The following is a 20773-nucleotide window of genomic DNA, read 5'->3' as shown; positions in this document are numbered from 1 at the left end:
AATTGGTACCCTGTGTTACCTTATTGGAAATTTAGACATTCTTTCCACTAATGACACTTTTAATTGTCAGTGTTGCAGTTAGCCATAATAGTGGAGTTGCAACATTCTGCGAGAATATTCGTGAAGAGGAGGACGGCAAGAAATACGATTGTGACGTTTGCGGAATGTCTTTTCTCGACCTTGCAAGACTCGAAGGCCATTACCTCGAAGACAAATGTCGCAAGGAATTCAATTGCGACGTGTGTGGAAAGTGTTTTTCCCGATCGGGGGATTTCGAAAACCATTCACGTGTTCACTCAAGCGAGAAACAATTCAGCTGTAACGTTTGTGGAAAGAGTTTTTCTCGCTTGGCTCATCTACAGAGGCATTCACTCTTGCACACAGGCGCGAAACCATTCAGTTGTAACGAGTGTGGGAAGTGCTTTTCAAACTCCGACAATCTCAAGAGACATTCACGCGTGCACACAGGCGCGAAACCATTCAGTTGTAACGAGTGTGGGAAGTGCTTTTCAAATTCCGACACTCTCAAGAGACATTCACGCGTGCACACAGGCGCGAAACCTTTCAGGTGTAACTTGTGTGGGAAGTGTTTATCAACGTCTTCAATTCTTAAAAGGCATTCAGTGCTTCACACCAGCAAGAAGCCATTCAGTTGTGACGTTTGTGGAAAGTGTTTTTCCCGATTGTGGGATTTCGAAAATCATTCACGCGTTCACTCGAACGACAAACAATTCCGTTGTGACGTTTGTGGAAAGTACTTTACAAGGTCCATCAATCTCAAGAAACATTCACGCGTGCACACAGACACGAAAATATTCAGTTGTGATGTGTGTGGAAAGCGTTTTTCGCGCTTGGCTCATCTAGAGAGGCATTCACTCGTGCACACAGGCGCGAAACCATTCAGTTGTAACGTGTGTGGGAAGTGCTTTTCAAAATCCGACAATCTCAAGAGGCATTCACTCGTGCACACAGGCGCGAAACCTTTCAAGTGTGACGAGTGTGGGAAGTGTGTATCAAGCTCTTCAGATCTGAAAAACCATTCAGTAGTTCACACCAGCGAGAAGCCATTCATTTGTGACGTTTGTGGAAAGTGTTTTTCGCACTCGAACTATCTCTATAAGCATAAATTTCTACACTCAGGCGTGAAACCATTCAGTTGTGACGTGTGCGGAATGAGTTTCTCGCGCTCCGCATATTTGAATTCGCATTCACGCGTCCACACAGGGGAGAAGCCATTTGTTTGTGACGTGTGTGGCAAATGCTATAAGACGTCTTCACAACTGAAGAAGCATTCCCGCGTGCACAATGTATGAAGTCTTTCAACTGTGACGTCTGTGCCAAGTGTTCTTCTCGCGCGGAATATCTCTTTATGGATTCACGTGTTCACACAAGCGAGAAGCCTTTCATTTGTAAAGTTTGTGGAATGGAAGCTTGCTGTTGAAATATATCCAGCGAATAGGGATTATAAAGAATGGACACTGAGCGAATTTTCCTGTGTTTTGTTTCTCTTTGCGCCAGCGTTAAGTTCTACTTTCAAGCGCTAGAGGTAGTGTAATCGAGCATAGGCTAAGATAATAATTGAGAATAGAGTTGAGACACAGGAGCCAAACATCGCCTACCTTATTGCATAATCCAGTAACGCTTTGCTTCAAATACATTCAAGTTAACAGCTTTTCCTTACTTCTCAGTGACGAACTAGTTGTAATAATATTTTTTTATATTTCAGATATAATAAATTATATTATAAAAAATTTAATACATTATAAAATTATATATCAAATTCGTTTAATATTTGTATATAATATAATATAATATAGGTATATCGTTTTACTTCTCGTAAGAGTTTTGTTTTTCCATTTTCGGCTCTATCAAATCATTACATATTTTAATTGTTGTTGGAGTCAACGTCTCAACTCTTCATTATAAAGGAACTCTAGAGTCTAGACATTGCAGTTAATGACGGATTTATTATTTTATGGATCCAGTTTATTTTATTCGAGTACATAATGTACCTAGATGTATTAATTGTATGTGTTATATTTCCGCTGTGTCGACTGCTAGCTGGTGTGATGTCAGCGCCGTCTCTAAGGAGAAAGAGAATCTCACAATTTAGCTGGCTTGAAGGTCATTATAATCAGTCGGGCTACATCAAAGGTACCGACTCGAAGTGTCCATTCTTTATAATCCCTATTGGCTGATATATCACTGTGCATTCACGTATTCACAGTTGAGAAGCCATTCAGTTGTGATATGAGTGTTAAGTGTTTTGCAATTCCGGTTAATCTCCAGATGCTCTTTTGCGAAAATCCATGCTGTTGTGGTTTGTTTGGAATGGATTTTTGGCGCTCGGAAAATCTTCACATGTATTCACGTTTCTACACATAACAGAAACTGTTCAGTTGTGATATGTGTGGAATGCGTTTATTATGGCCCAAACATCTTTATATACATTTATTCGTGTACATAATTATATTTTATTAGGTATATTGAAATATCCTGCATTTTAATCACTATATAATTTTATTATGCTAGCTTTAAACTTTACTTCAGCAAGAAACTCTTTGTTCTTAATTTTTATAATATATTGTCTGGTTTTTTTTATTTGTCACGCCAGGATTTTCTGTAAATTTTGGAAATAAGGACGAAAAACTTCAAAATTTAAAGAAGAATATCAAAAAAGTTAAATGACGTACTGTATATTATTTTTAAAACAAATTTTAACGCCGTAATATAACATTGGAGACTATAAAATAATAATAAAACAACATTTTATATTGTTTTAATATTATATTGATTACTTAAAATTATTATTAGTAATTACTTACACCCATTCAGATGATGAAAATGTCGCACCGTTTTGATGCCCGTCTGCGAATCCCTCTTTATGCATCAGCAATAATGCACCAGCGTTGCTTTCTTTCATTTGCTCTGGTACCTTATTTCCGAATTTTTCAAATCAGGAACAACGTAGAATGCATTACGCATGTAATTAATGGATCTATGCGGTTGATTGCCGGATTTATTGCCTACTTTTGGTGCTATTCGACCGGAAATAGTTTAATTGCACTCCTGAAGAGACTCTCTGTTCACAATATAAACAGACATTTAAGGCTCGTATCTACGAATTCCAAAAATTACCATTCGAATAAATATAGAAATGAAGTGACTTTTATTTTCTCAGTTTTTCCTGGTACCGGTAATATTAAACAAAAAAAGTAAAATGTAGCTTTTCTTTTTTCATAACTTTCAATTATATTGTTTAATAACGTTTTAGTGATTCTATTATGTCTAAATTACCATCTTTAACGTAGTCCTAATAATAATAATAATAGTAATAATAATAATAATAATAATAATAATAATAATAATAATAATAATAATAATAATAACCTACAGAAATACAGACAAAATAAATCGCAGGTCACATGTCATCAGAATGACTAGTTGTAGAATTCCACGCCAAATTTTAAATTACCATCCTGTGGGCAAGAGATTCTTTGGCAGTCTGTTCAACCATTGGCAAGAGAACGTAACAGGCCACTACGCCCAATATATGCAAGGATGTTGATGATGATGATGATGATGGTGATGATGATTATGATGACGAAGATGATAATAATATTTTGACACTTTTATAAGTTTCGAAAAATGAATGTTTATATTTAGTAAATTGGACTTGATGAATGGAAACCACTTATGATCTTTGTAAATATCCATTGTGTGAAACTAAGAACTATTAACAGATTCTCTGTAGCAAAATAGTTGCACTCCAGCGTTATTATTCTTGAACTCCAACCAGGCTATTCCGCACAATGGAAGTTGCCCAAAATATTGATCCAGGAATATTCGCCCAAAGTGATTTCACCCAACTATTTTCATTCTCACCCTCACTCACGGGAAATTCACCCACTGCGATGAAGTTTAGTTCATTTCATAGTTAATACATTTTTAGCAATTCGTTTCCGTGGTAAATTTTGTATGAAGAAATATTTAAATGCATATATTAATATTTTGAAGTTCTTAACAATTCAAAATTTCTTTCCCTTGTTGTACTTGTATTACAGAATTCTTAAGTCTAGATGACTGTTTTGAAGGTATAGATTTTCAATGGATTTCCACGGAGAAATTATTCCAAGTGTATTACTGATTCCTAAAGTTTATATGTACAACCTTTACTCCAGAAATGCCAATCGAACCAAGGGATATGGGTTTGCAGAAGGAAACCTCATGGCGCAAAATGGGCGACTAGAGGAGCACCAAATGGATCCTATGTAGAAGTGCAGTATATAAAGTAGAAGAAGATGTCCATCCTCCACCACATGAAGAGGTGGAAGTAGTGCGTCGATGTACAGCTCTAAATCATGCGGCTCCAGCTCAGATTATCGAACGTGAACTGCAGTGGGTGCCATCAGACATGCTTCAGGTTTTCCTCTGAGGAAATCACTAAAAAGAAGTATAAAGCAAAGGCGCCAAAGGAACTTTTCTGCCAACCCAAAATCTATCCTAGATCTTCGAGTTATACCACAAGAATTGCTGTCCTAGCATTTGTTCCTGTCGAAGATGTACCAGCGTGTTTTCATACAGTTCCCGAGACCATGCCCAGAATGATGACAGATTTCGTGAAATAAGTCAAGGCAATCTGCATTGGATTACTGCAGGAGGGCGTCGGTCTGCTACAGAAGCTCGATATCCTCCTCACTTATGAAATCAGTTCGAAGCAGCTACATCAAGTGAACCACGCACATTAACACAGAGGCATGCCAAAACCGCTTCCAGAACATTGCTTGGAAGAAACATCCCACTGTACACAAACTCATACATTATTTAAAGAATGAGCAATCCGATGTAGACAGAATGGTCCAGGATTTGGATCTAGGACGAAGAGTAAAAGAAGCACAAAAACGAAAATATAAAAGCTTAAATATGAGGCTGCAAAATATTCACAAAGTTATGATGAATTCAAAGATGAAGGACGTGTAGCTGAATACTTGCGTGCCTGTGGTTACAGCATTCAAATCTGAATAAATCCATCCAAGACTCGGTTTCTGCAATAAAATAGGCCTAAAGTTTTTCAGGAAATATGTAAACCATTCAAAACTTCGTTACACCTCAATTATTGCAATATCAATTTTTTTAAAAATTATAAAAAAAATTAATGCTGTATATGTCAATTTTTTTTTTTGTTCTAAATTTCTCTTGTGTTCATTTCTTTTGGCGTATTTACCGGTGCGTCAATTGTGCTTGGGTGAAATTTCATTTGGGTGAATATTCTTTGTGTGAACTAGTACCGATATAATATACTTGAACAATACGAAATGTAAAAACATGTGGGAGAAATTATATCTTACTTAGGAACCTGCTTATGTTCACTTGTTTGTTACTCAGTTACTTTCATACTGTTAGGAACAGTTTGGTTATACTACTTAAAACGTATATAGGCCTAGAGCTCTTGTTGACCAAATCATGAACAAATATTTTACAGTACGGTATGTATTTTCATTACAATTTAAATAAATAAATAACTATATTCATTATGGATAAATATTTCACACCAGATGACGCTGATCCTCTTTCTAATTCAGCTAACGAAGTATGGACACATTGGCTGAAGACTTTTGATAATTTCTTATCAACACTGTTATTTACTCTTCGAGATTCAAAAAGTTAAATCTGATTAATTATTTGTCTCATTCTGTTTGTAGTTTTATAATTGTAATTGACACGTAATAAGAAATTGCTTTATCTACTCTCAGTGCTTTCCATATGGCCCTGGAGCAACATAATCAAATATATACTAGACATTTACCTGCCGCTACAAGACAGCAATGTGGAGTATCTGTAGCTCATCATAGGCGTGTACAGACACTCCTAACTCTAAGTAAAAATTGTTATTTTAAAGTCTTATATCGACCTCAAAGTGATTATATTCGTTACCATTTTTTTCCTGGACTATCTTTTTTTGAAATACATCAACGATTTCTAGAAAATGATAGTATGAACTGTAATATAAGAATAGACAGAAACTGTCAATTTCGTACCCCAATGCACTATGCTCTGCTTCTACTGCTAATGGCAAACTTAAACGTACAATCAGAAAAATCTCCTTCAGAGGTTGCATCCACTCCTGATTTCCATAGACGTGACGCAATAGCTACCACATAACATAGGGTGGGGGAGCCGTTAGAGAAGCTGACGTAAGGATCACAAGAAGAAACGCCGGAAGATGTAAAGGCTGGTTCACAATAAACCGGAAACTAGAATCGTTACGAAAACGGTAAAATTGTAAAATGTGTACATTTAAATGTGAGCATTCACAATTAACGAAAAGCTTGCAGGAGTCCGGGATCGGGAACAGAGAGTTGGCCAAGTTTCAACTTTGGCGTTCACGTTTCCGATCACAGCCCACTAGATTCATTCTATTGCCATCTAAAAGCTATTTTGTCGTCGTATATTTTGTAGGAAGACCGTGACATAACCTATGCATTATTCTGTTCTGTGCTGTGCAGCATGGAGCAAGTTTTATTTGAAGAGATTCTAATATTGCATGTCGAGAAAAATCCTCACGTTTACGATAAGCCTCGTATAAAGATGAGAAAATGAAGGAGAATACGTGGCTTTCAATAGCTGCATCTTTGAACACTGATCGTAAGTGAATCATATTTTATTACTGTATTGGTTGTATTACACACTACATATTCATGCTTCAATTCAGTGACTACTGTTGTGTTCATTTTTGTTATATTACAAATGTTTCTTCCCTAATTTTTTTCCGTTATGGTAGACTTAAAATAAGGTTGTGATAATAAAGATGCATGGGCATATTTATAGTACCGTACCTAATGAAATGTTTCAGTTGAAATTTCAAAGTTAGTTAACCTGTGTTTATGTTGGCTGCCTCATATTCATGAGAGAACGCCATTGGTCAATTATACACAAATAACATCAGAATGCGTAATATCGACTTCACGTATCGTTATTGACAAGTATATCGATATGCATAGTCGTCTACGTTCTCGGTTTATTGTGAATCAAAAATTTTCATATTCACGCCCTCTGCTTCTCGTTTTCATTCTGATTCTCCATCCCGGTTTATTGTGAACCAGCCTTAAGTGTGCACATTGGAAAGGTAGGTCCTTTGTCCCTTCACAGTGCCAGTGGAGTCCAGTAAACTCGCTCATATGACAAGTGTGATGTTCGAAGGCTGAGCCATGACCGCCAGAAGAATCACCTGGATTTTTAAGTCAGAACTGTAAAAGTCCCCTGTGCGAATAAAGTCGAGTAACTGGCTCAAGTAACAGGCTAATATATGAAGCAAAGCCAGTGCATCTATGTCGAACATTGTTTGCAAACTCAAGGGAATCTTTATGGGTAAAGGAATGTAGGTTCGTGGCCCATTTCTTATAGGACCCATCCCGATATTTGTTTTAGAGTTTTAGGAAAACCTTACGCAGGGTAAATTTGCATACAAGTATTATGTATCCAGTTTACAATGTTGATATTACTGGTCATAAGTAATCCAGAAACCAATGTGTCACGGTCTTCTATGTGAATAGCTATGAAGTTATTTTAATTGCACTTTATAAGAAATATACTAATATAAATTTGCCGAATCAGATCTTATTATTCTATGCTAATTTGGCCTTCAGAAGTGCATAAAATTGACAGCTGATAACAGATTTGTAAATGCTTAGTTGGGAATATGCTATTGCAATGTATTCCAAAAAAGTTAGGAGGAAACGACATCCAAAAACTTTCTTGCATGGCTTACAATCCATTGTGCTATACATCTACTTGTCCTAGAGGTATGTATTTAATTCTTTGCATATTACTGTAAAAAAGTGGTACAGGTACATATTTATATTTTAAAACGTGTAATTAATTATTCCATAATTCTCTTTGTATTACACTCTTACCAGTTTGAAATTTCATATACTTTTTAATTATTCCGTAAGTTTCAGATTATTTATTACATGTATTCTCTTTGTCTTACACGCTTACCTGTTTGAAATTGCGGATTAATTTCTATTGTATGCAGTTTTTATTATTATTACTATTATTTTCAATTTTATTTTTCAGAACGGTAAATATTATTCATGTTTGTTTCTTATATTCTAAAAATGATGTTTATGAGCCATATCAATTATTAGGGACCACGGCGATGTTAAATTGTACCTCAGATTTGACATAGAACCGCACAGTGATTCCGTTCGAACCAGCAGATCGCATGTGAAACTTTGTGATAAGCTATGTCGTCACTCGTACGGCTTGTTTTGTAAAACAGTTACTGTAACTTTTCCATAGACTCACATGCTGATCTACACTTTCCTTTGTTTTTGTGTTAATTAGTGCTGTATATGTTTGCGCTCGCATACACAGAAATACTCACTCTGCGCAGATGTAGAATGATTACTTACAAAGCCAGTAGGTCTATCCCAATCGCTTACATTCCGCAGGTTAAGTTATCTAATTTCCTTTTTCAGTCGTAATGGATGACTTGATGAAGATGGAACCTGACTCCGACCCACTTGCTATACAAACAAGTGATAACGCTGATACAGAAGAGGGGAAGCTTTTATCTGAGGTATATTGAAAGCAGTTACTTTTTTTTTCTAAATACATCATTTATAACTGGGGAGGTTATACCAATGTAACTAAATATTTTTCTTGAAAGTGATGAAACATAATTAACGAAGTTGAAACTTGTGAATGCGATATACCAATCGTAAATATGTAATTTTATATCACATTAAAACATATTTTCACTAACAAGTAATATGAATATGTATCTTCAGGATCTCTATTATAAATATATAAATATGGGGTTTTTTGTAATTCCGTCGATTTTTAGAACAACTCTGAAGCATTTTAAAACTGAATCAGTTATATCTTTCAGCTATAACGTTAACCTTTGTTTTGTATTCTGGATCCTTGTGGTCATCTGTAGACGTCGGCCAGATGTCTCAATTGTGGAATAAGTTAATATATTGTATTGTGTAGGGGTGATCTATTTTTCTTGTTCTCTGTCGAATAGGTATGGTGTTACGTAACAGTACATATTGCATCAAGTTCAGATAACTGCTAAACAGCATATCAATGTTATTGAAGGGTCAATGAACGAGGGGTCCTGCAACATATAATTTCTAGAAGTGTTTATTTTTGCTGAAGCTGGCGTCATTCGCCTTCATTTGAAATACACAACCGATAAGAGGTCAGGTTTAAACAAAGAGTTATTTTGTTAACTGTTTTATAAATCAGTAAGTCAAGATCAGTGCTCTCACGTATGCCATTGTCTGTGTCGAAACAAGAACTTTCAGATCCGGACCCCCCCAAACTTCGCAAGTCTGTCAACGTCCTGGATGAGCCAGTATTTGCTGTTTTCATTTTCTTGGTTTATCCATATACCTTCCTGCACAAATTTGTAGTTTAGGAAGTATAACATTGTTTGATCTACAGCTGTAGCATTCACTGCCACATTAAGTTTTCCATTAACTCAAGCTTTTAATCTTGCTTCATTATTGTTTTTACCGTTTGTTAATGATATCGTGAATTGTGTACAACATTCTAAAATTGTATTATTTGCCGATGATATTAAATTCTATAAAGAAATTAAATCTATATCTGATTTTAAGGTACTTCAAAAAATATTACAAACTTACATATTTGAGGATATTTAAAAAAAAACACAATTAAATATTCAGTTGAAATAGAGCCAAAGTTTTACCACCTGAAACATAGAGATTTAGGTGTATTATTTAGCAGTAATTATATATTTCATAATCATACTAATAATATTATAAATTTGTCCTATAAAAGTTTAGGTTTTGTTATGAGAAATTCTTGTAAATTTAAAATCAAAACTATAATAATTTAGTATAATTCCATTGTTGGATATAAATTAGAGTATGCTGCTGTTATCTGGAAGCCAGTTACTAACAAATATTTTCTGTTACTGGAAAAAAATACAAAATAAATTTCTAAACTGGTTAGATTATGGATTTTGTAATAATTATCCTACTTGTGAGAGTTATGCTAGAATGCTTCAACATTTCTATTTTACTAGTTTGCAAATTAGACAAAATTCCCAATCTGTAAACATTCTTTATAAAATTATTAACAATAAATGATACTGTGTTGCTTTATTTTATTATATAACATATGCACGCAAGCACAATACTAATTTTCGAAATTTATTTTTCATACCAAAGGCAAATACTGAATGGCACAAAAATTCCACAGATATCCAAATGTTACAAATATACAATAAGTTATATCCTCATTCGAACGTTGATATTTTCAATATGAATTTTTCAATATAGAGAATAATTTATCACATTTTCCAAAATATATTTTTAATTAATTTGAAGCTACTTTCACACCTTGATTTCATTTTATTTTCTTTCTCTCTGTTATATTTTCTTTTCGTTTTTAATAAGGAAATGTTTTCTTTTCCATGTTTATGTTTATAAATTAATTTTGTCAGTCTTGAACATTGTAATTGGGCTTTGCCTGTTATATTCAATAACAAATGAATAAATAAGTTCAAGCTGCTTCTGTTTCGTCGGCGATGACAAACTACCGCCATCTTGAAGGCTGTAACACTATGACTGACACAGTCTGATCCGTAACGCTACCTACTCTGTGTTTCTTTGAGTTGTTTTACATAAGCAGGAGTTCTTGAATCCTAATCGGGCCTCTTAGATCATTTACTGGGCATTGCTACTGCTTTTTGAGTTGGATAGTCTTTTTGGAGGGTTTTTAGCTCTTCGTTAGGCGTGTTCTTTTTTGTGACATGGTTAAATGTAAGTTAATGTATTAAGTTTAATTTGAAATCTTGCGTTAAGTATAATGCAACATACCATAACTGATAAACACATCTTTTGAATTACATAACACAGTTAAATACAAAATTTATGATTGATTGAATTGGATTCGTAATATATTTCACAATCAACACTCTTGAACAACTTCTCGTCTGCAAATAGTAGTCGCATCGTAGTTCAATTAAATGACTTTGATATGATTGGTTGTAATGTAGTCTTATTCTGTTTTTGTAAAAATGTGCATATTTAATAATTCTATACATATAAATAGTAGTCCATAACCATTTTTTCAGGTACGTAACACATTCAAACACAATTTTTTCATTCCGTTTAAATTATTTTAATATGGTAATACAAGTTTTATACGCATTTGGTTTACAGTATTCAAGTACATTTATTTTAGCGTAATATGATATGGTTACTTAATTCCGATCAAATGTGCGTATTCGAAATTATGATTTAAATTTGTACAATTAAGTATTTCATCTTTTTTAATGTTTTTAATATCGACATCAACAATCTATATTTTGATATATATAATGTAAAAATCTTCACTATAATTTTGACTCAATGTATTTTTTCACAAGATGTCTCTAATTATCAATGTCTGAAGATGCCATACCGAATGGCGAAAACATTAACAATTTTAAATATATAATATAAATTTATAATTGCATAATTTACATTGAAATAAGTCATATGATTCAATAAATTTCTTGTTTAATTAATACATTTCGACCTCTATGTTGCGTTGCAAGTTTTTGAAAATGATACACGTGCATTCGTTGACGTCAGTATTAATAATGGTGTGGACGGACTTTATAAATAGCCCCGGATCTTTTGTGTAGGTCTACAAGTTTATATCTTGTATTGCTCATTTAATAATTTTCTTTATCTTGCAGGAAGGAGATTTATTAGACTTCCACTTCGTTGCAATAAAAACAGAATGTATGGACCACAGATATGAAGTGAAATCAGAGATGACATATGAGGAAGCTGCAGTGTCAGTAGACTTTCCCATCGTGAAGACTGAAGCTGAGGTGAGTGCAGTTTATGAAGTGTGTTGGTCGCTAGTTCTCTCTCTGTTATTTACGACTACAGGCAGGTGACCAGGGGATACGATGATGGTTGCTTTCATCCTTTAAATTTCTTCATTCTCTAGTCAGTCGTAAAACTTCTCTACTTCAATTTTGTCGTAGAACCTGCAGTCTTCAGTGTTCCGTAAACCATAATAATCTTGTTGTTTACATCGCCACTGATACAATTTTTAACACTTCGAGTTTTAGTTTAATTTAATTTGCCGTAGTCCACAAATGCCTGATCGATCGTCACATTCTTCATAACATTTTTCCATTACCGCCTTTACCCTATGCATTGCATCAATTCCCGACATCTATCTGGTTCTCACCTGTGAGCATCTCGGAATGTGCTACCAGACTCACGCTGGGTTGCAAGAAAGCAGACCTGTAAATAATGTATTCCCCCTTTAGTTAGTGGATCCTTAAAGTTAGTGGATTGCAGGTCACTGTTATTGGATCGTTAACCAAGCAGCTTTGGATTTCACAAGTGACGTAATATAACGTGAATGAATAAAAAGTGAACATCGGCTGCTAGACAGATGTGAGGCATTGCTTTTGTTATCAAAATTTGCATTAAATATAGATTAATACGAACCAGAAAGGAATGTGGAACAGAATGGATGTCATTTGGAATACGTTTTGAAGGAGAAGCAATTGAAAGTTTGAAATGCTTAGCGCTCAAAGCTTAACTGTGATTTTCCGATCATTACTGGACAATGACTATCAGTGTTAATGCCATATAACTCTCTATGTACATTCTGTATGTCTTAAGCTATGCATTGGCAATCTTGGTTCATTTTCGACAAGAAATTGACATCCATCATTCTTGCAGTGAACTCTTCAAATATGACAAATGTTTTATTATAAATAGCGCATGAGTGCATTAATTTGATATAAAATAGAAAGGCAGTCTACTGAGCAGATAAATTCTTCCTCAGACGAAATAGAGCCTGTAATATGGAAATAATTAATAACTTCGCTATTGTAGCAATGCGATTTTCATTGCCTGAACGTTTGTATATGTTTACTACGTACATAAATAGAGAAAATCTTGCCCGAGAACACGACAGAACTCCCATAACAAATTTCCAAATAGCCCCATGCCTTATGCCTCTACAAGAAGGTTATCCAAAATATTCGGACAGACAGGTTCAGTAAATGATCGTAAAATACAAGGAGCAGACATGTTCTTCCAAAGGAAAAATTATACGAGGTAGAACAGAGACCAGAGCACAGCCCGCAAAAATAAGGTCTATACGAAAAACCCCCATATAAATTTTATTATTATTGTTTTAAGTGTTACTAGCATTATATGTTACTAATATTTATATTATTTATCTGATGCATGTAACCTATAAGATGAAACATTATAATAAATATATATAGATCACTTTCTTAATTAATAACAGTGCATACCTCCAATTAAAGATTTCTTAGCATCGCCACAGATACACTTGATTGTACTTGTCACTATCTCTGTCACTAGAGGGTTATTGAAATTTATATTTTCCCCGCCATTCATAAAATAGTTTGATATGATACCTCTTGCACAAAACGGGAGATCTATAACTGAAACTTGATTAATATATTTCAGTATTATTTTGTATTTATCCTGGTAATAATGAACAGTTTGACTCGTAGACATTTTGTTTTTCACCATTAACTTCCCATGATTGTACGAGAAGATTCAAACAGAACGGCAGTTACATAGACCTTCGGCTTCTCCCTACTACCAATAATGCATAACACAATGTCAGTATGGCGGTTGCTGTCGTCTGCGATACAACGAACTTTTCTGTTGATTTTCGAGTTCGTCATTTTTTTTCTGGTTATTAAATGCTTACTTAAGTTGTGTTAACTCTCGCTAAGTGGTTTTATATTTTATTTTATCCGTCTTAGTATTTATTTTATTATTGTAAATATTTTTGCTTTTTTATTATTATTATTATTATTATTATTATTATTATTATTATTATTATTATTATTATAGTCCCGTCGCTCTAATTACCTTCAGCCAATCGCGTTGCAGGTCGGCTACATTTAAACGTGTGCGTCTTGTGATTCGCTGATTCATTTCTTAAGGCTCGATAAATAATATAATCGCCGGCCATTTTAGCTCTTTCGTTGGCGTTCGCAGAAAGCACACGAAGACGTTATTTGCCGCTCAATTATTTGCTGAATTACATTGCGTTTGATTTATTATCATAGGAGCTACGACATGATAATGTTTAACGGTGTGGCAAATAGATTCCTCGTATGGTAGCTAGGCAACGTAAGAACAAAAATGGCGAACGATACTACCTACCTAGACTTTATAGAGCATTCACTTTCTAAGACTTAAGCAAAGAGGCGGAGTCACGCCGGAAATAACAGCGTCGGGACTATATTATTATTATTATTATTATTATTATTATTATTGTTATTATTATTATTATTATTAATGAATTAATTTTGTATTACTATCTTTGTATCATCTCCGTCACGGATATTCTATTATTATTATTATTATTATTATTATTATTATTATTATTATTATTATTATTATTAATGAATTAATTTGTATTACTATCTTTGTATCATCTCCGTCACGGATATTCTGTTATTATTATTATTATTATTATTATTATTATTATTATTATTATTATTATTATTATTACTATTAATGAATTAATTTGTATTACTATCTTTGTATCATCTCCGTCACGGATATTCTATTATTATTATCATTATTATTATTATTATTATTATTATTATTAATGAACTAATTTGTATTACTATCTTTGTATCATCTCCGTCACGGATATTCTATTATTATTATTATTATTATTATTATTATTATTATTATTATTATTATTATTACTATTAATGAATTAATTTGTATTACTATCTTTGTATCATCTCCGTCACTGATATTCTATTATTATTATTATTATTATTATTATTATTATTATTATTATTATTATTAATGAATTAATTTTGTATTACTATCTTTGTATCATCTCCGTCACGGATATTCTATTATTATTATTATTATTATTATTATTATTATTATTATTATTACTATTAATGAATTAATTTGTATTACTATCTTTGTATCATCTCCGTCACGGATATTCTATTATTATTATTATTATTATTATTATTATTATTATTATTATTATTATTATTATTATTAATGAATTAATTTGTATTACTATCTTTGTATCATCTCCGTCACGGATATTCTATTATTATTATTATTATTATTATTATTATTATTATTGTTGTTGTTGTTACTATTATTTCTATCATAAACATTATTATTGATCTCTGTAAAACTTATGTAGACTACTGGACTGTAGCCGAGCACGAGCAAATGCTCATTTCGAGTATATATTCATATGTATCATTTCAAATGTAAATTGTGAATAAATTTGAATTTGAAATTTAAATAAATTTACTTAAAGACTATACGAGAGCTGAAATCGAGTCAATCAGTGAAGCAGAATTTCTTAAAGTAATTAACAATCTCATAAGAAGATGTTAACAGTGTGTAGCAGTTGATGGGGGACATTTTTAATACTTACCTATATAAACTTTGAAATGTTTGTTATCGATTGTAATAACTGTAAATGGCTAAAATACAATAATTTGAGTAATAATATGTGACAAGGAGACGTTTGTTGCACTATAAATTCTAAGAAAAAGAGGTTATCCTTCCGATAGATACAGGAAGGTGAGTTTATAAAATATAATATATACTTTATGAAAATAATATATAAACCTTATGTATTTCGTATTTCAATAGTGGAAGGAAGGTGTTAATTTTTCAGAAGAACACGATATCAAAAGTACAATACATTTTATCGTCTGCTAGGGAAAGAGACTGTGATGCGATAGTAGCGATCCTGGTGGCTAGCAACTATATGGATGCATATTTCAGCTGTCTATGTTTGCATATTTAGTAAGTATTGAGCTTCGCAACTGTATATACTAAACTGTGGTAATACAAAGTGGTAAATTCCATCAAAGGAAGGGGTTGCAAACTCGTATTTTCAGCAAAATTTGTGAAGGTATGGATTCGTTATATGAAAATACTCTTTATCACACGGAAGATGGCTTTCTTAGGGTAACGTGTTGAAACGAGTTTTGTAGTTAAGAAGAGAACTTTTAATATACAAGACGAGAAATCGGAAATTATGGACACCTATTTTCCAGTTGAATAATGTGATCCCAAAGCTCACTCTGTGCATTTGGCCACTTTTTATTATTCGTACATATATATGATATATATATATATATATATATATATATATATATATATATTACATTTCTGTCATTATAATTTAAGCTTCTTTTCATCCATAACAACGCCAATCCTTGCCTAAAAGTTTGTGTTAATGTTTGTATCACTTGAAAACAAGCTCGATCTGTAGATCTGTGGATTAAAACTATTAACCCAGTCCTTTCATAAAATTGTCCTGAACACGTTTTGAATAATAGTTTGCAATGCCAAGATGTTAACATTATAACAGCCAGAGATAAAATTAACGGGTTTACAAAGAAACTTGATTTCTGGTCAATATAATTTGATACAAATATGTTTGATTTACTCCAGTGTATTAAAGAGCTCATGGAAAATTTCGCTACATGTGATAGACAAATACTGTGTTTTTACAGACATGCAACCAAGTTTGCACGATCTTAATCTACAACTTCATGAGTACTTTCTGGAAGAAACTCGAAAGAAGACTATCACAAAGATGATGAATCCGTATTTAAGTAGTGGCGTCCAACTGGTTGAAATTCCAGAAACTATGAAGGAAAATCTCATTTAAATATGTACCTAGAAATGGAATGTTTAAATTATATTTTTTTTTTGAAACATAGACCAATTTTGGATAAAAAAAATGCAAGAATAACCCGAGCTTGCATAAATATCCAATTTTTTTTTTGTTTTTAATATATGCAACCTTGTATTTATGCGAAATGGTTTTCTTGTCTATGTTCACCATCAAAACAAAAGTGAGAAAATTCCTTGAAATTTCAAGTGATATCACTGTGTGTTTGGAATGCTGAGTCCAGATTTGAGAAGCTACTTTCTGAAAAACAGGCACATTTGATCGCATTTTTTTATATTTTACTTTATAACTACAGAAACATTTTTATTATGTGCAATATTGTTTATGTTTATGTTTCTAAATACGAAATATATGTTAATAAGAAACTTTTTGACTTATTTTGTAAATCATCTCGCTACCATTCTCAATGGCTCGCGACTCACACTTTGGGAACCGCTGGTTTAGAGAAACGTAAAATTAGAAGCTTCAATTTGCTAGTCTACATTAATTACTACAAAATAAAGATAAAGTGTTTGCATTTTCTTTAACTCATTATGGGTAGCCTTCAACTTAGTTAAGAGTCTAGAGAAAGTTTCAAGTTGACGAAATAATTGAACGAATATTCTAACCAATTTTCATCTCGAAGTAATTAATGATCTTTATGTATATAGAAATAGAACCTATATGTACTGCAGCTTTAGTAAAGTAGTATAGTTCATATTTTTTTCTTTACCCGGGAATGTTAAAAATTATGCCCATACAATGAAATAGTATTAGACATTGTCAGAATATGGTGGATTCCGTAAAATTGATCTGCCACTGTGGAGTAGTGGTTAGCATGTCTGACCGTAAATGAGTGGATCTGGATTTATATACTGGTCGAGACAAGTTACCTGGTTCAATTCTTTTCCTCGGTTATCTCTCAACCCATTAGATGCAAATGCTCGGTATCTGACCGTAAAATGAGTGGGTCTGGATTTATATACTGGTCGAGACAAGTTATCTGCTTCAATTTTTTTCCTCGGTTATCTCTCAACCCATTAGATGCAAATGCTCGGTATCTGACCGTAAAATGAGTGGGTCTGGATTTATATATTGGTCGAGACAAGTTACCTGCTTCAATTTTTTCCTCGGTTATCTCTCAACCCATTAGATGCAAATGCTCGGTATCTGACCGTAAAATGAGTGGGTCTGGATTTATATACTTGTCGAGACAAGTTACCTGGTTCAATTTTTTTCCTCGGTTATCTCTCAACCCATTAGATGCAAATGCTCGGTATCTGACCGTAAAATGAGTGGGTCTGGATTTATATACTGGTCGAGACAAGTTACCTGCTTCAATTCTTTTCCTCGGTTATCTCTCAACCCATTAGATGCAAATGCTCGGTATCTGACCGTAAAATGAGTGGGTCTGGATTTATATACTGGTCGAGACAAGTTACCTGCTTCAATTTTTTTCCTCGGTTATCTCTCAACCCATTAGATGCAAATGCTCGGTATCTGACCGTAAAATGAGTGGGTCTGGATTTATGTACTGGTCGAGACAAGTTACCTGCTTCAATTTTTTTCCTCGGTTATCTCTCAACCCATTAGACGCAAATGCTCGGTATCTGACCGTAAAATGAGTGGGTCTGGATTTATATACTGGTCGAGACAAGTGACCTGCTTCAATTTTTTTCCTCGGTTATCTCTCAACCCATTAGATGCAAATGCTCGGCATCTGACCGTAAAATGAGTGGGTCTGGATTTATGTACTGGTCGAGACAAGTTACCTGCTTCAATTTTTTTCCTCGGTTATCTCTCAACCCATTAGATGCAAATGCTCGGTATCTGACCGTAAAATGAGTGGGTCTGGATTTATATACTGGTCGAGACAAGTTACCTGCTTCAATTTTTTTCCTCGGTTATCTCTCAACCCATTAGATGCAAATGCTCGGTATCTGACCGTAAAATGAGTGGGTCTGGATTTATATACTGGTCGAGACAAGTTACCTGCTTCAATTTTTTTCCTCGGTTATCTCTCAACCCATTAGATGCAAATGCTCGGTATCTGACCGTAAAATGAGTGGGTCTGGATTTATATACTGGTCGAGACAAGTTACCTGCTTCAATTTTTCTCGTCGGTTATCTCTCAACCCATTAGATGCAAATGCTCGGTATCTGACCGTAAAATGAGTGGGTCTGGATTTATATACTGGTCGAGACAAGTGACTTGCTTCAATTTTTTTCCTCGGTTATCTCTCAACCCATTAGATGCAAATGCTCGGTATCTGACCGTAAAATGAGTGGGTCTGGATTTATATACTGGTCGAGACAAGTTACCTGCTTCAATTTTTTTCCTCGGTTATCTCTCAACCCATTAGATGCAAATGCTCGGTATCTGACCGTAAAATGAGTGGGTCTGGATTTATATACTGGTCGAGACAAGTTACCTGCTTCAATTTTTTTCCTCGGTTATCTCTCAACCCATTAGATGCAAATGCTCGGTATCTGACCGTAAAATGAGTGGGTCTGGATTTATATACTGGTCGAGACAAGTTACCTGCTTCAATTTTTCTCGTCGGTTATCTCTCAACCCATTAGATGCAAATGCTCGGTATCTGACCGTAAACTGAGTGGGTCTGGATTTATATACTGGTCGAGACAAGTGACCTGCTTCAATTTTTTTCCTCGGTTATCTCTCAACCCATTAGATGCAAATGCTCTGTATCTTCCGGCACTGAACCCCGGACTCATTTTGCTAGCATTCTCACCTTCGTTTCTCTCAGACGCTATATAACCATTACAGTTTATAAAGTGTCGTAAAATAAACAACTTAAAAACCCACCAAATTCGTGACTAGAAATTGAATTCTTCCTTCATAGATAATATCTCCTACAGTACAGTAGTTTACTACTAGCTGTTCCATTACAGCTATTTTCTACGATACATTTCTGGACATGGGTTCCTAATCAACACTTTATCTACTTAGTCCCCTCTACAACCCCTTGAAGTTTGTAATAGGAATTCTCAAACACTCTGTATTGATGATCTGTGACAGTTTCGCATAGTAACCATATTTGTGAATGAAGGTGTAATATTTTATTGCATTCTGCTAATTAATGTAGCCTATGTTCAAAATATTGAGAAACAACACATATCCAACGGCTTTTATATTTCTTTTGTCGGAAAATAGATGTTGCATAGGGACGAAATCTACTGAAAATCTTAGACTTATTCTACTTAACCGCATATATTTATTCTACTTAACCACCGCATATATTTTTTTCGGCTTCAAAGTATTACGTAAGAGTAGCTGTGTGGTTTTCTGTTTTTCCTGAAAATTTCACTTTCTTGGACGTGCGGGGTTTCTCAACATTCCCATTCAATTTCACACATACATTGCATTATAATTATTTTGTATCAATAAATTTTACATTTCTATTATAAACTTTAAATACAAATACAAAAATTCTGTTACTTCAATTAGTGAATAATATGTAATTTGTTTCTCTTCTCAATCTTTTTGCAACATGCGCCATTTCACTATTCATCAAGTTATCATTCCCCCGTTTGTTGACCAAAAAATAATGCATTTAAAATATTTAATATTTTACTTTATATGTTAATGCATATACATTAATCTCATTTATTTGTACATTATAGTACTAGTTCCCTCCTAAAATTTTTCCGCGCTCTTTGGAAACTACAACTTTCGATTGTATGAGTGCTGCGGTAGTATAGATTACACTTTTATTTTGCCACATTTTGAAAAAGCTTCAACAGCGCTGTTCTATAAGGAAAAGAAGTACCCCATGAAATATCTGCCCCAGGAATAGCCATCTGTTAACTAAACTTCTACTGGCCTAATACGACTTATATGCACTTCTATGGCATATAGAATCGTTGCACTTTTGTTAATGTAAATTGTGCTATGTTTCGTTTATTTGCTCTGTGTTAGGAAGAGCAGAGAGACTTGGACGCATTGAATGAGGAGCCAAGGGTGGAAGGAGCAGCAGAGAACAACGAGATTTTCACGGAATGGTGAGTTAGGTGTGCGCGTTTATGTAGAGAG

At 33.8% G+C, this 20773-nt stretch overlaps 2 protein-coding genes across 8 annotated transcripts in view; both read left to right on the top strand.

The window, feature by feature from the left end:
* LOC138692094 (zinc finger protein 235-like) overlaps positions 1–5471 on the top strand; it is a 35168-nt gene extending 29697 nt beyond the window's left edge. For 2 of the 4 annotated variants that reach the window (XM_069815030.1, XM_069815031.1), the window contains exon 5: positions 71–5471. In XM_069815030.1, the coding sequence (XP_069671131.1) occupies positions 71–1313 (1243 nt within the window). In that variant the 3' untranslated portion in view covers positions 1314–5471. The remainder of the gene's footprint in view (positions 1–70) is intronic. The other 2 variants (XM_069815028.1, XM_069815029.1) reach the window with 1 other exon arrangement.
* A 1682-nt stretch (positions 5472–7153) lies between these two features.
* Positions 7154–20773, top strand: part of LOC138692103 (zinc finger protein ZFP2-like) — a 35862-nt gene continuing 22242 nt past the window's right edge. The window contains exons 1-4 of one of the 4 annotated variants that reach the window (XM_069815052.1): positions 7154–7802; positions 8481–8581; positions 11723–11860; positions 20660–20742. In XM_069815052.1, the coding sequence (XP_069671153.1) occupies positions 7700–7802; positions 8481–8581; positions 11723–11860; positions 20660–20742 (425 nt within the window). In that variant the 5' untranslated portion in view covers positions 7154–7699. The remainder of the gene's footprint in view (positions 7803–8480; positions 8582–11722; positions 11861–20659; positions 20743–20773) is intronic. The other 3 variants (XR_011330009.1, XM_069815051.1, XM_069815053.1) reach the window with 3 other exon arrangements.

The sequence above is a fragment of the Periplaneta americana genome, chromosome 16 (genome assembly GCF_040183065.1).
Source record: "Periplaneta americana isolate PAMFEO1 chromosome 16, P.americana_PAMFEO1_priV1, whole genome shotgun sequence".
NCBI lineage: Eukaryota > Metazoa > Arthropoda > Insecta > Blattodea > Blattidae > Periplaneta > Periplaneta americana.
Note: the sequence above shows the minus strand (reverse complement) of the source record. Positions and strands in the feature narration are given on the sequence as shown.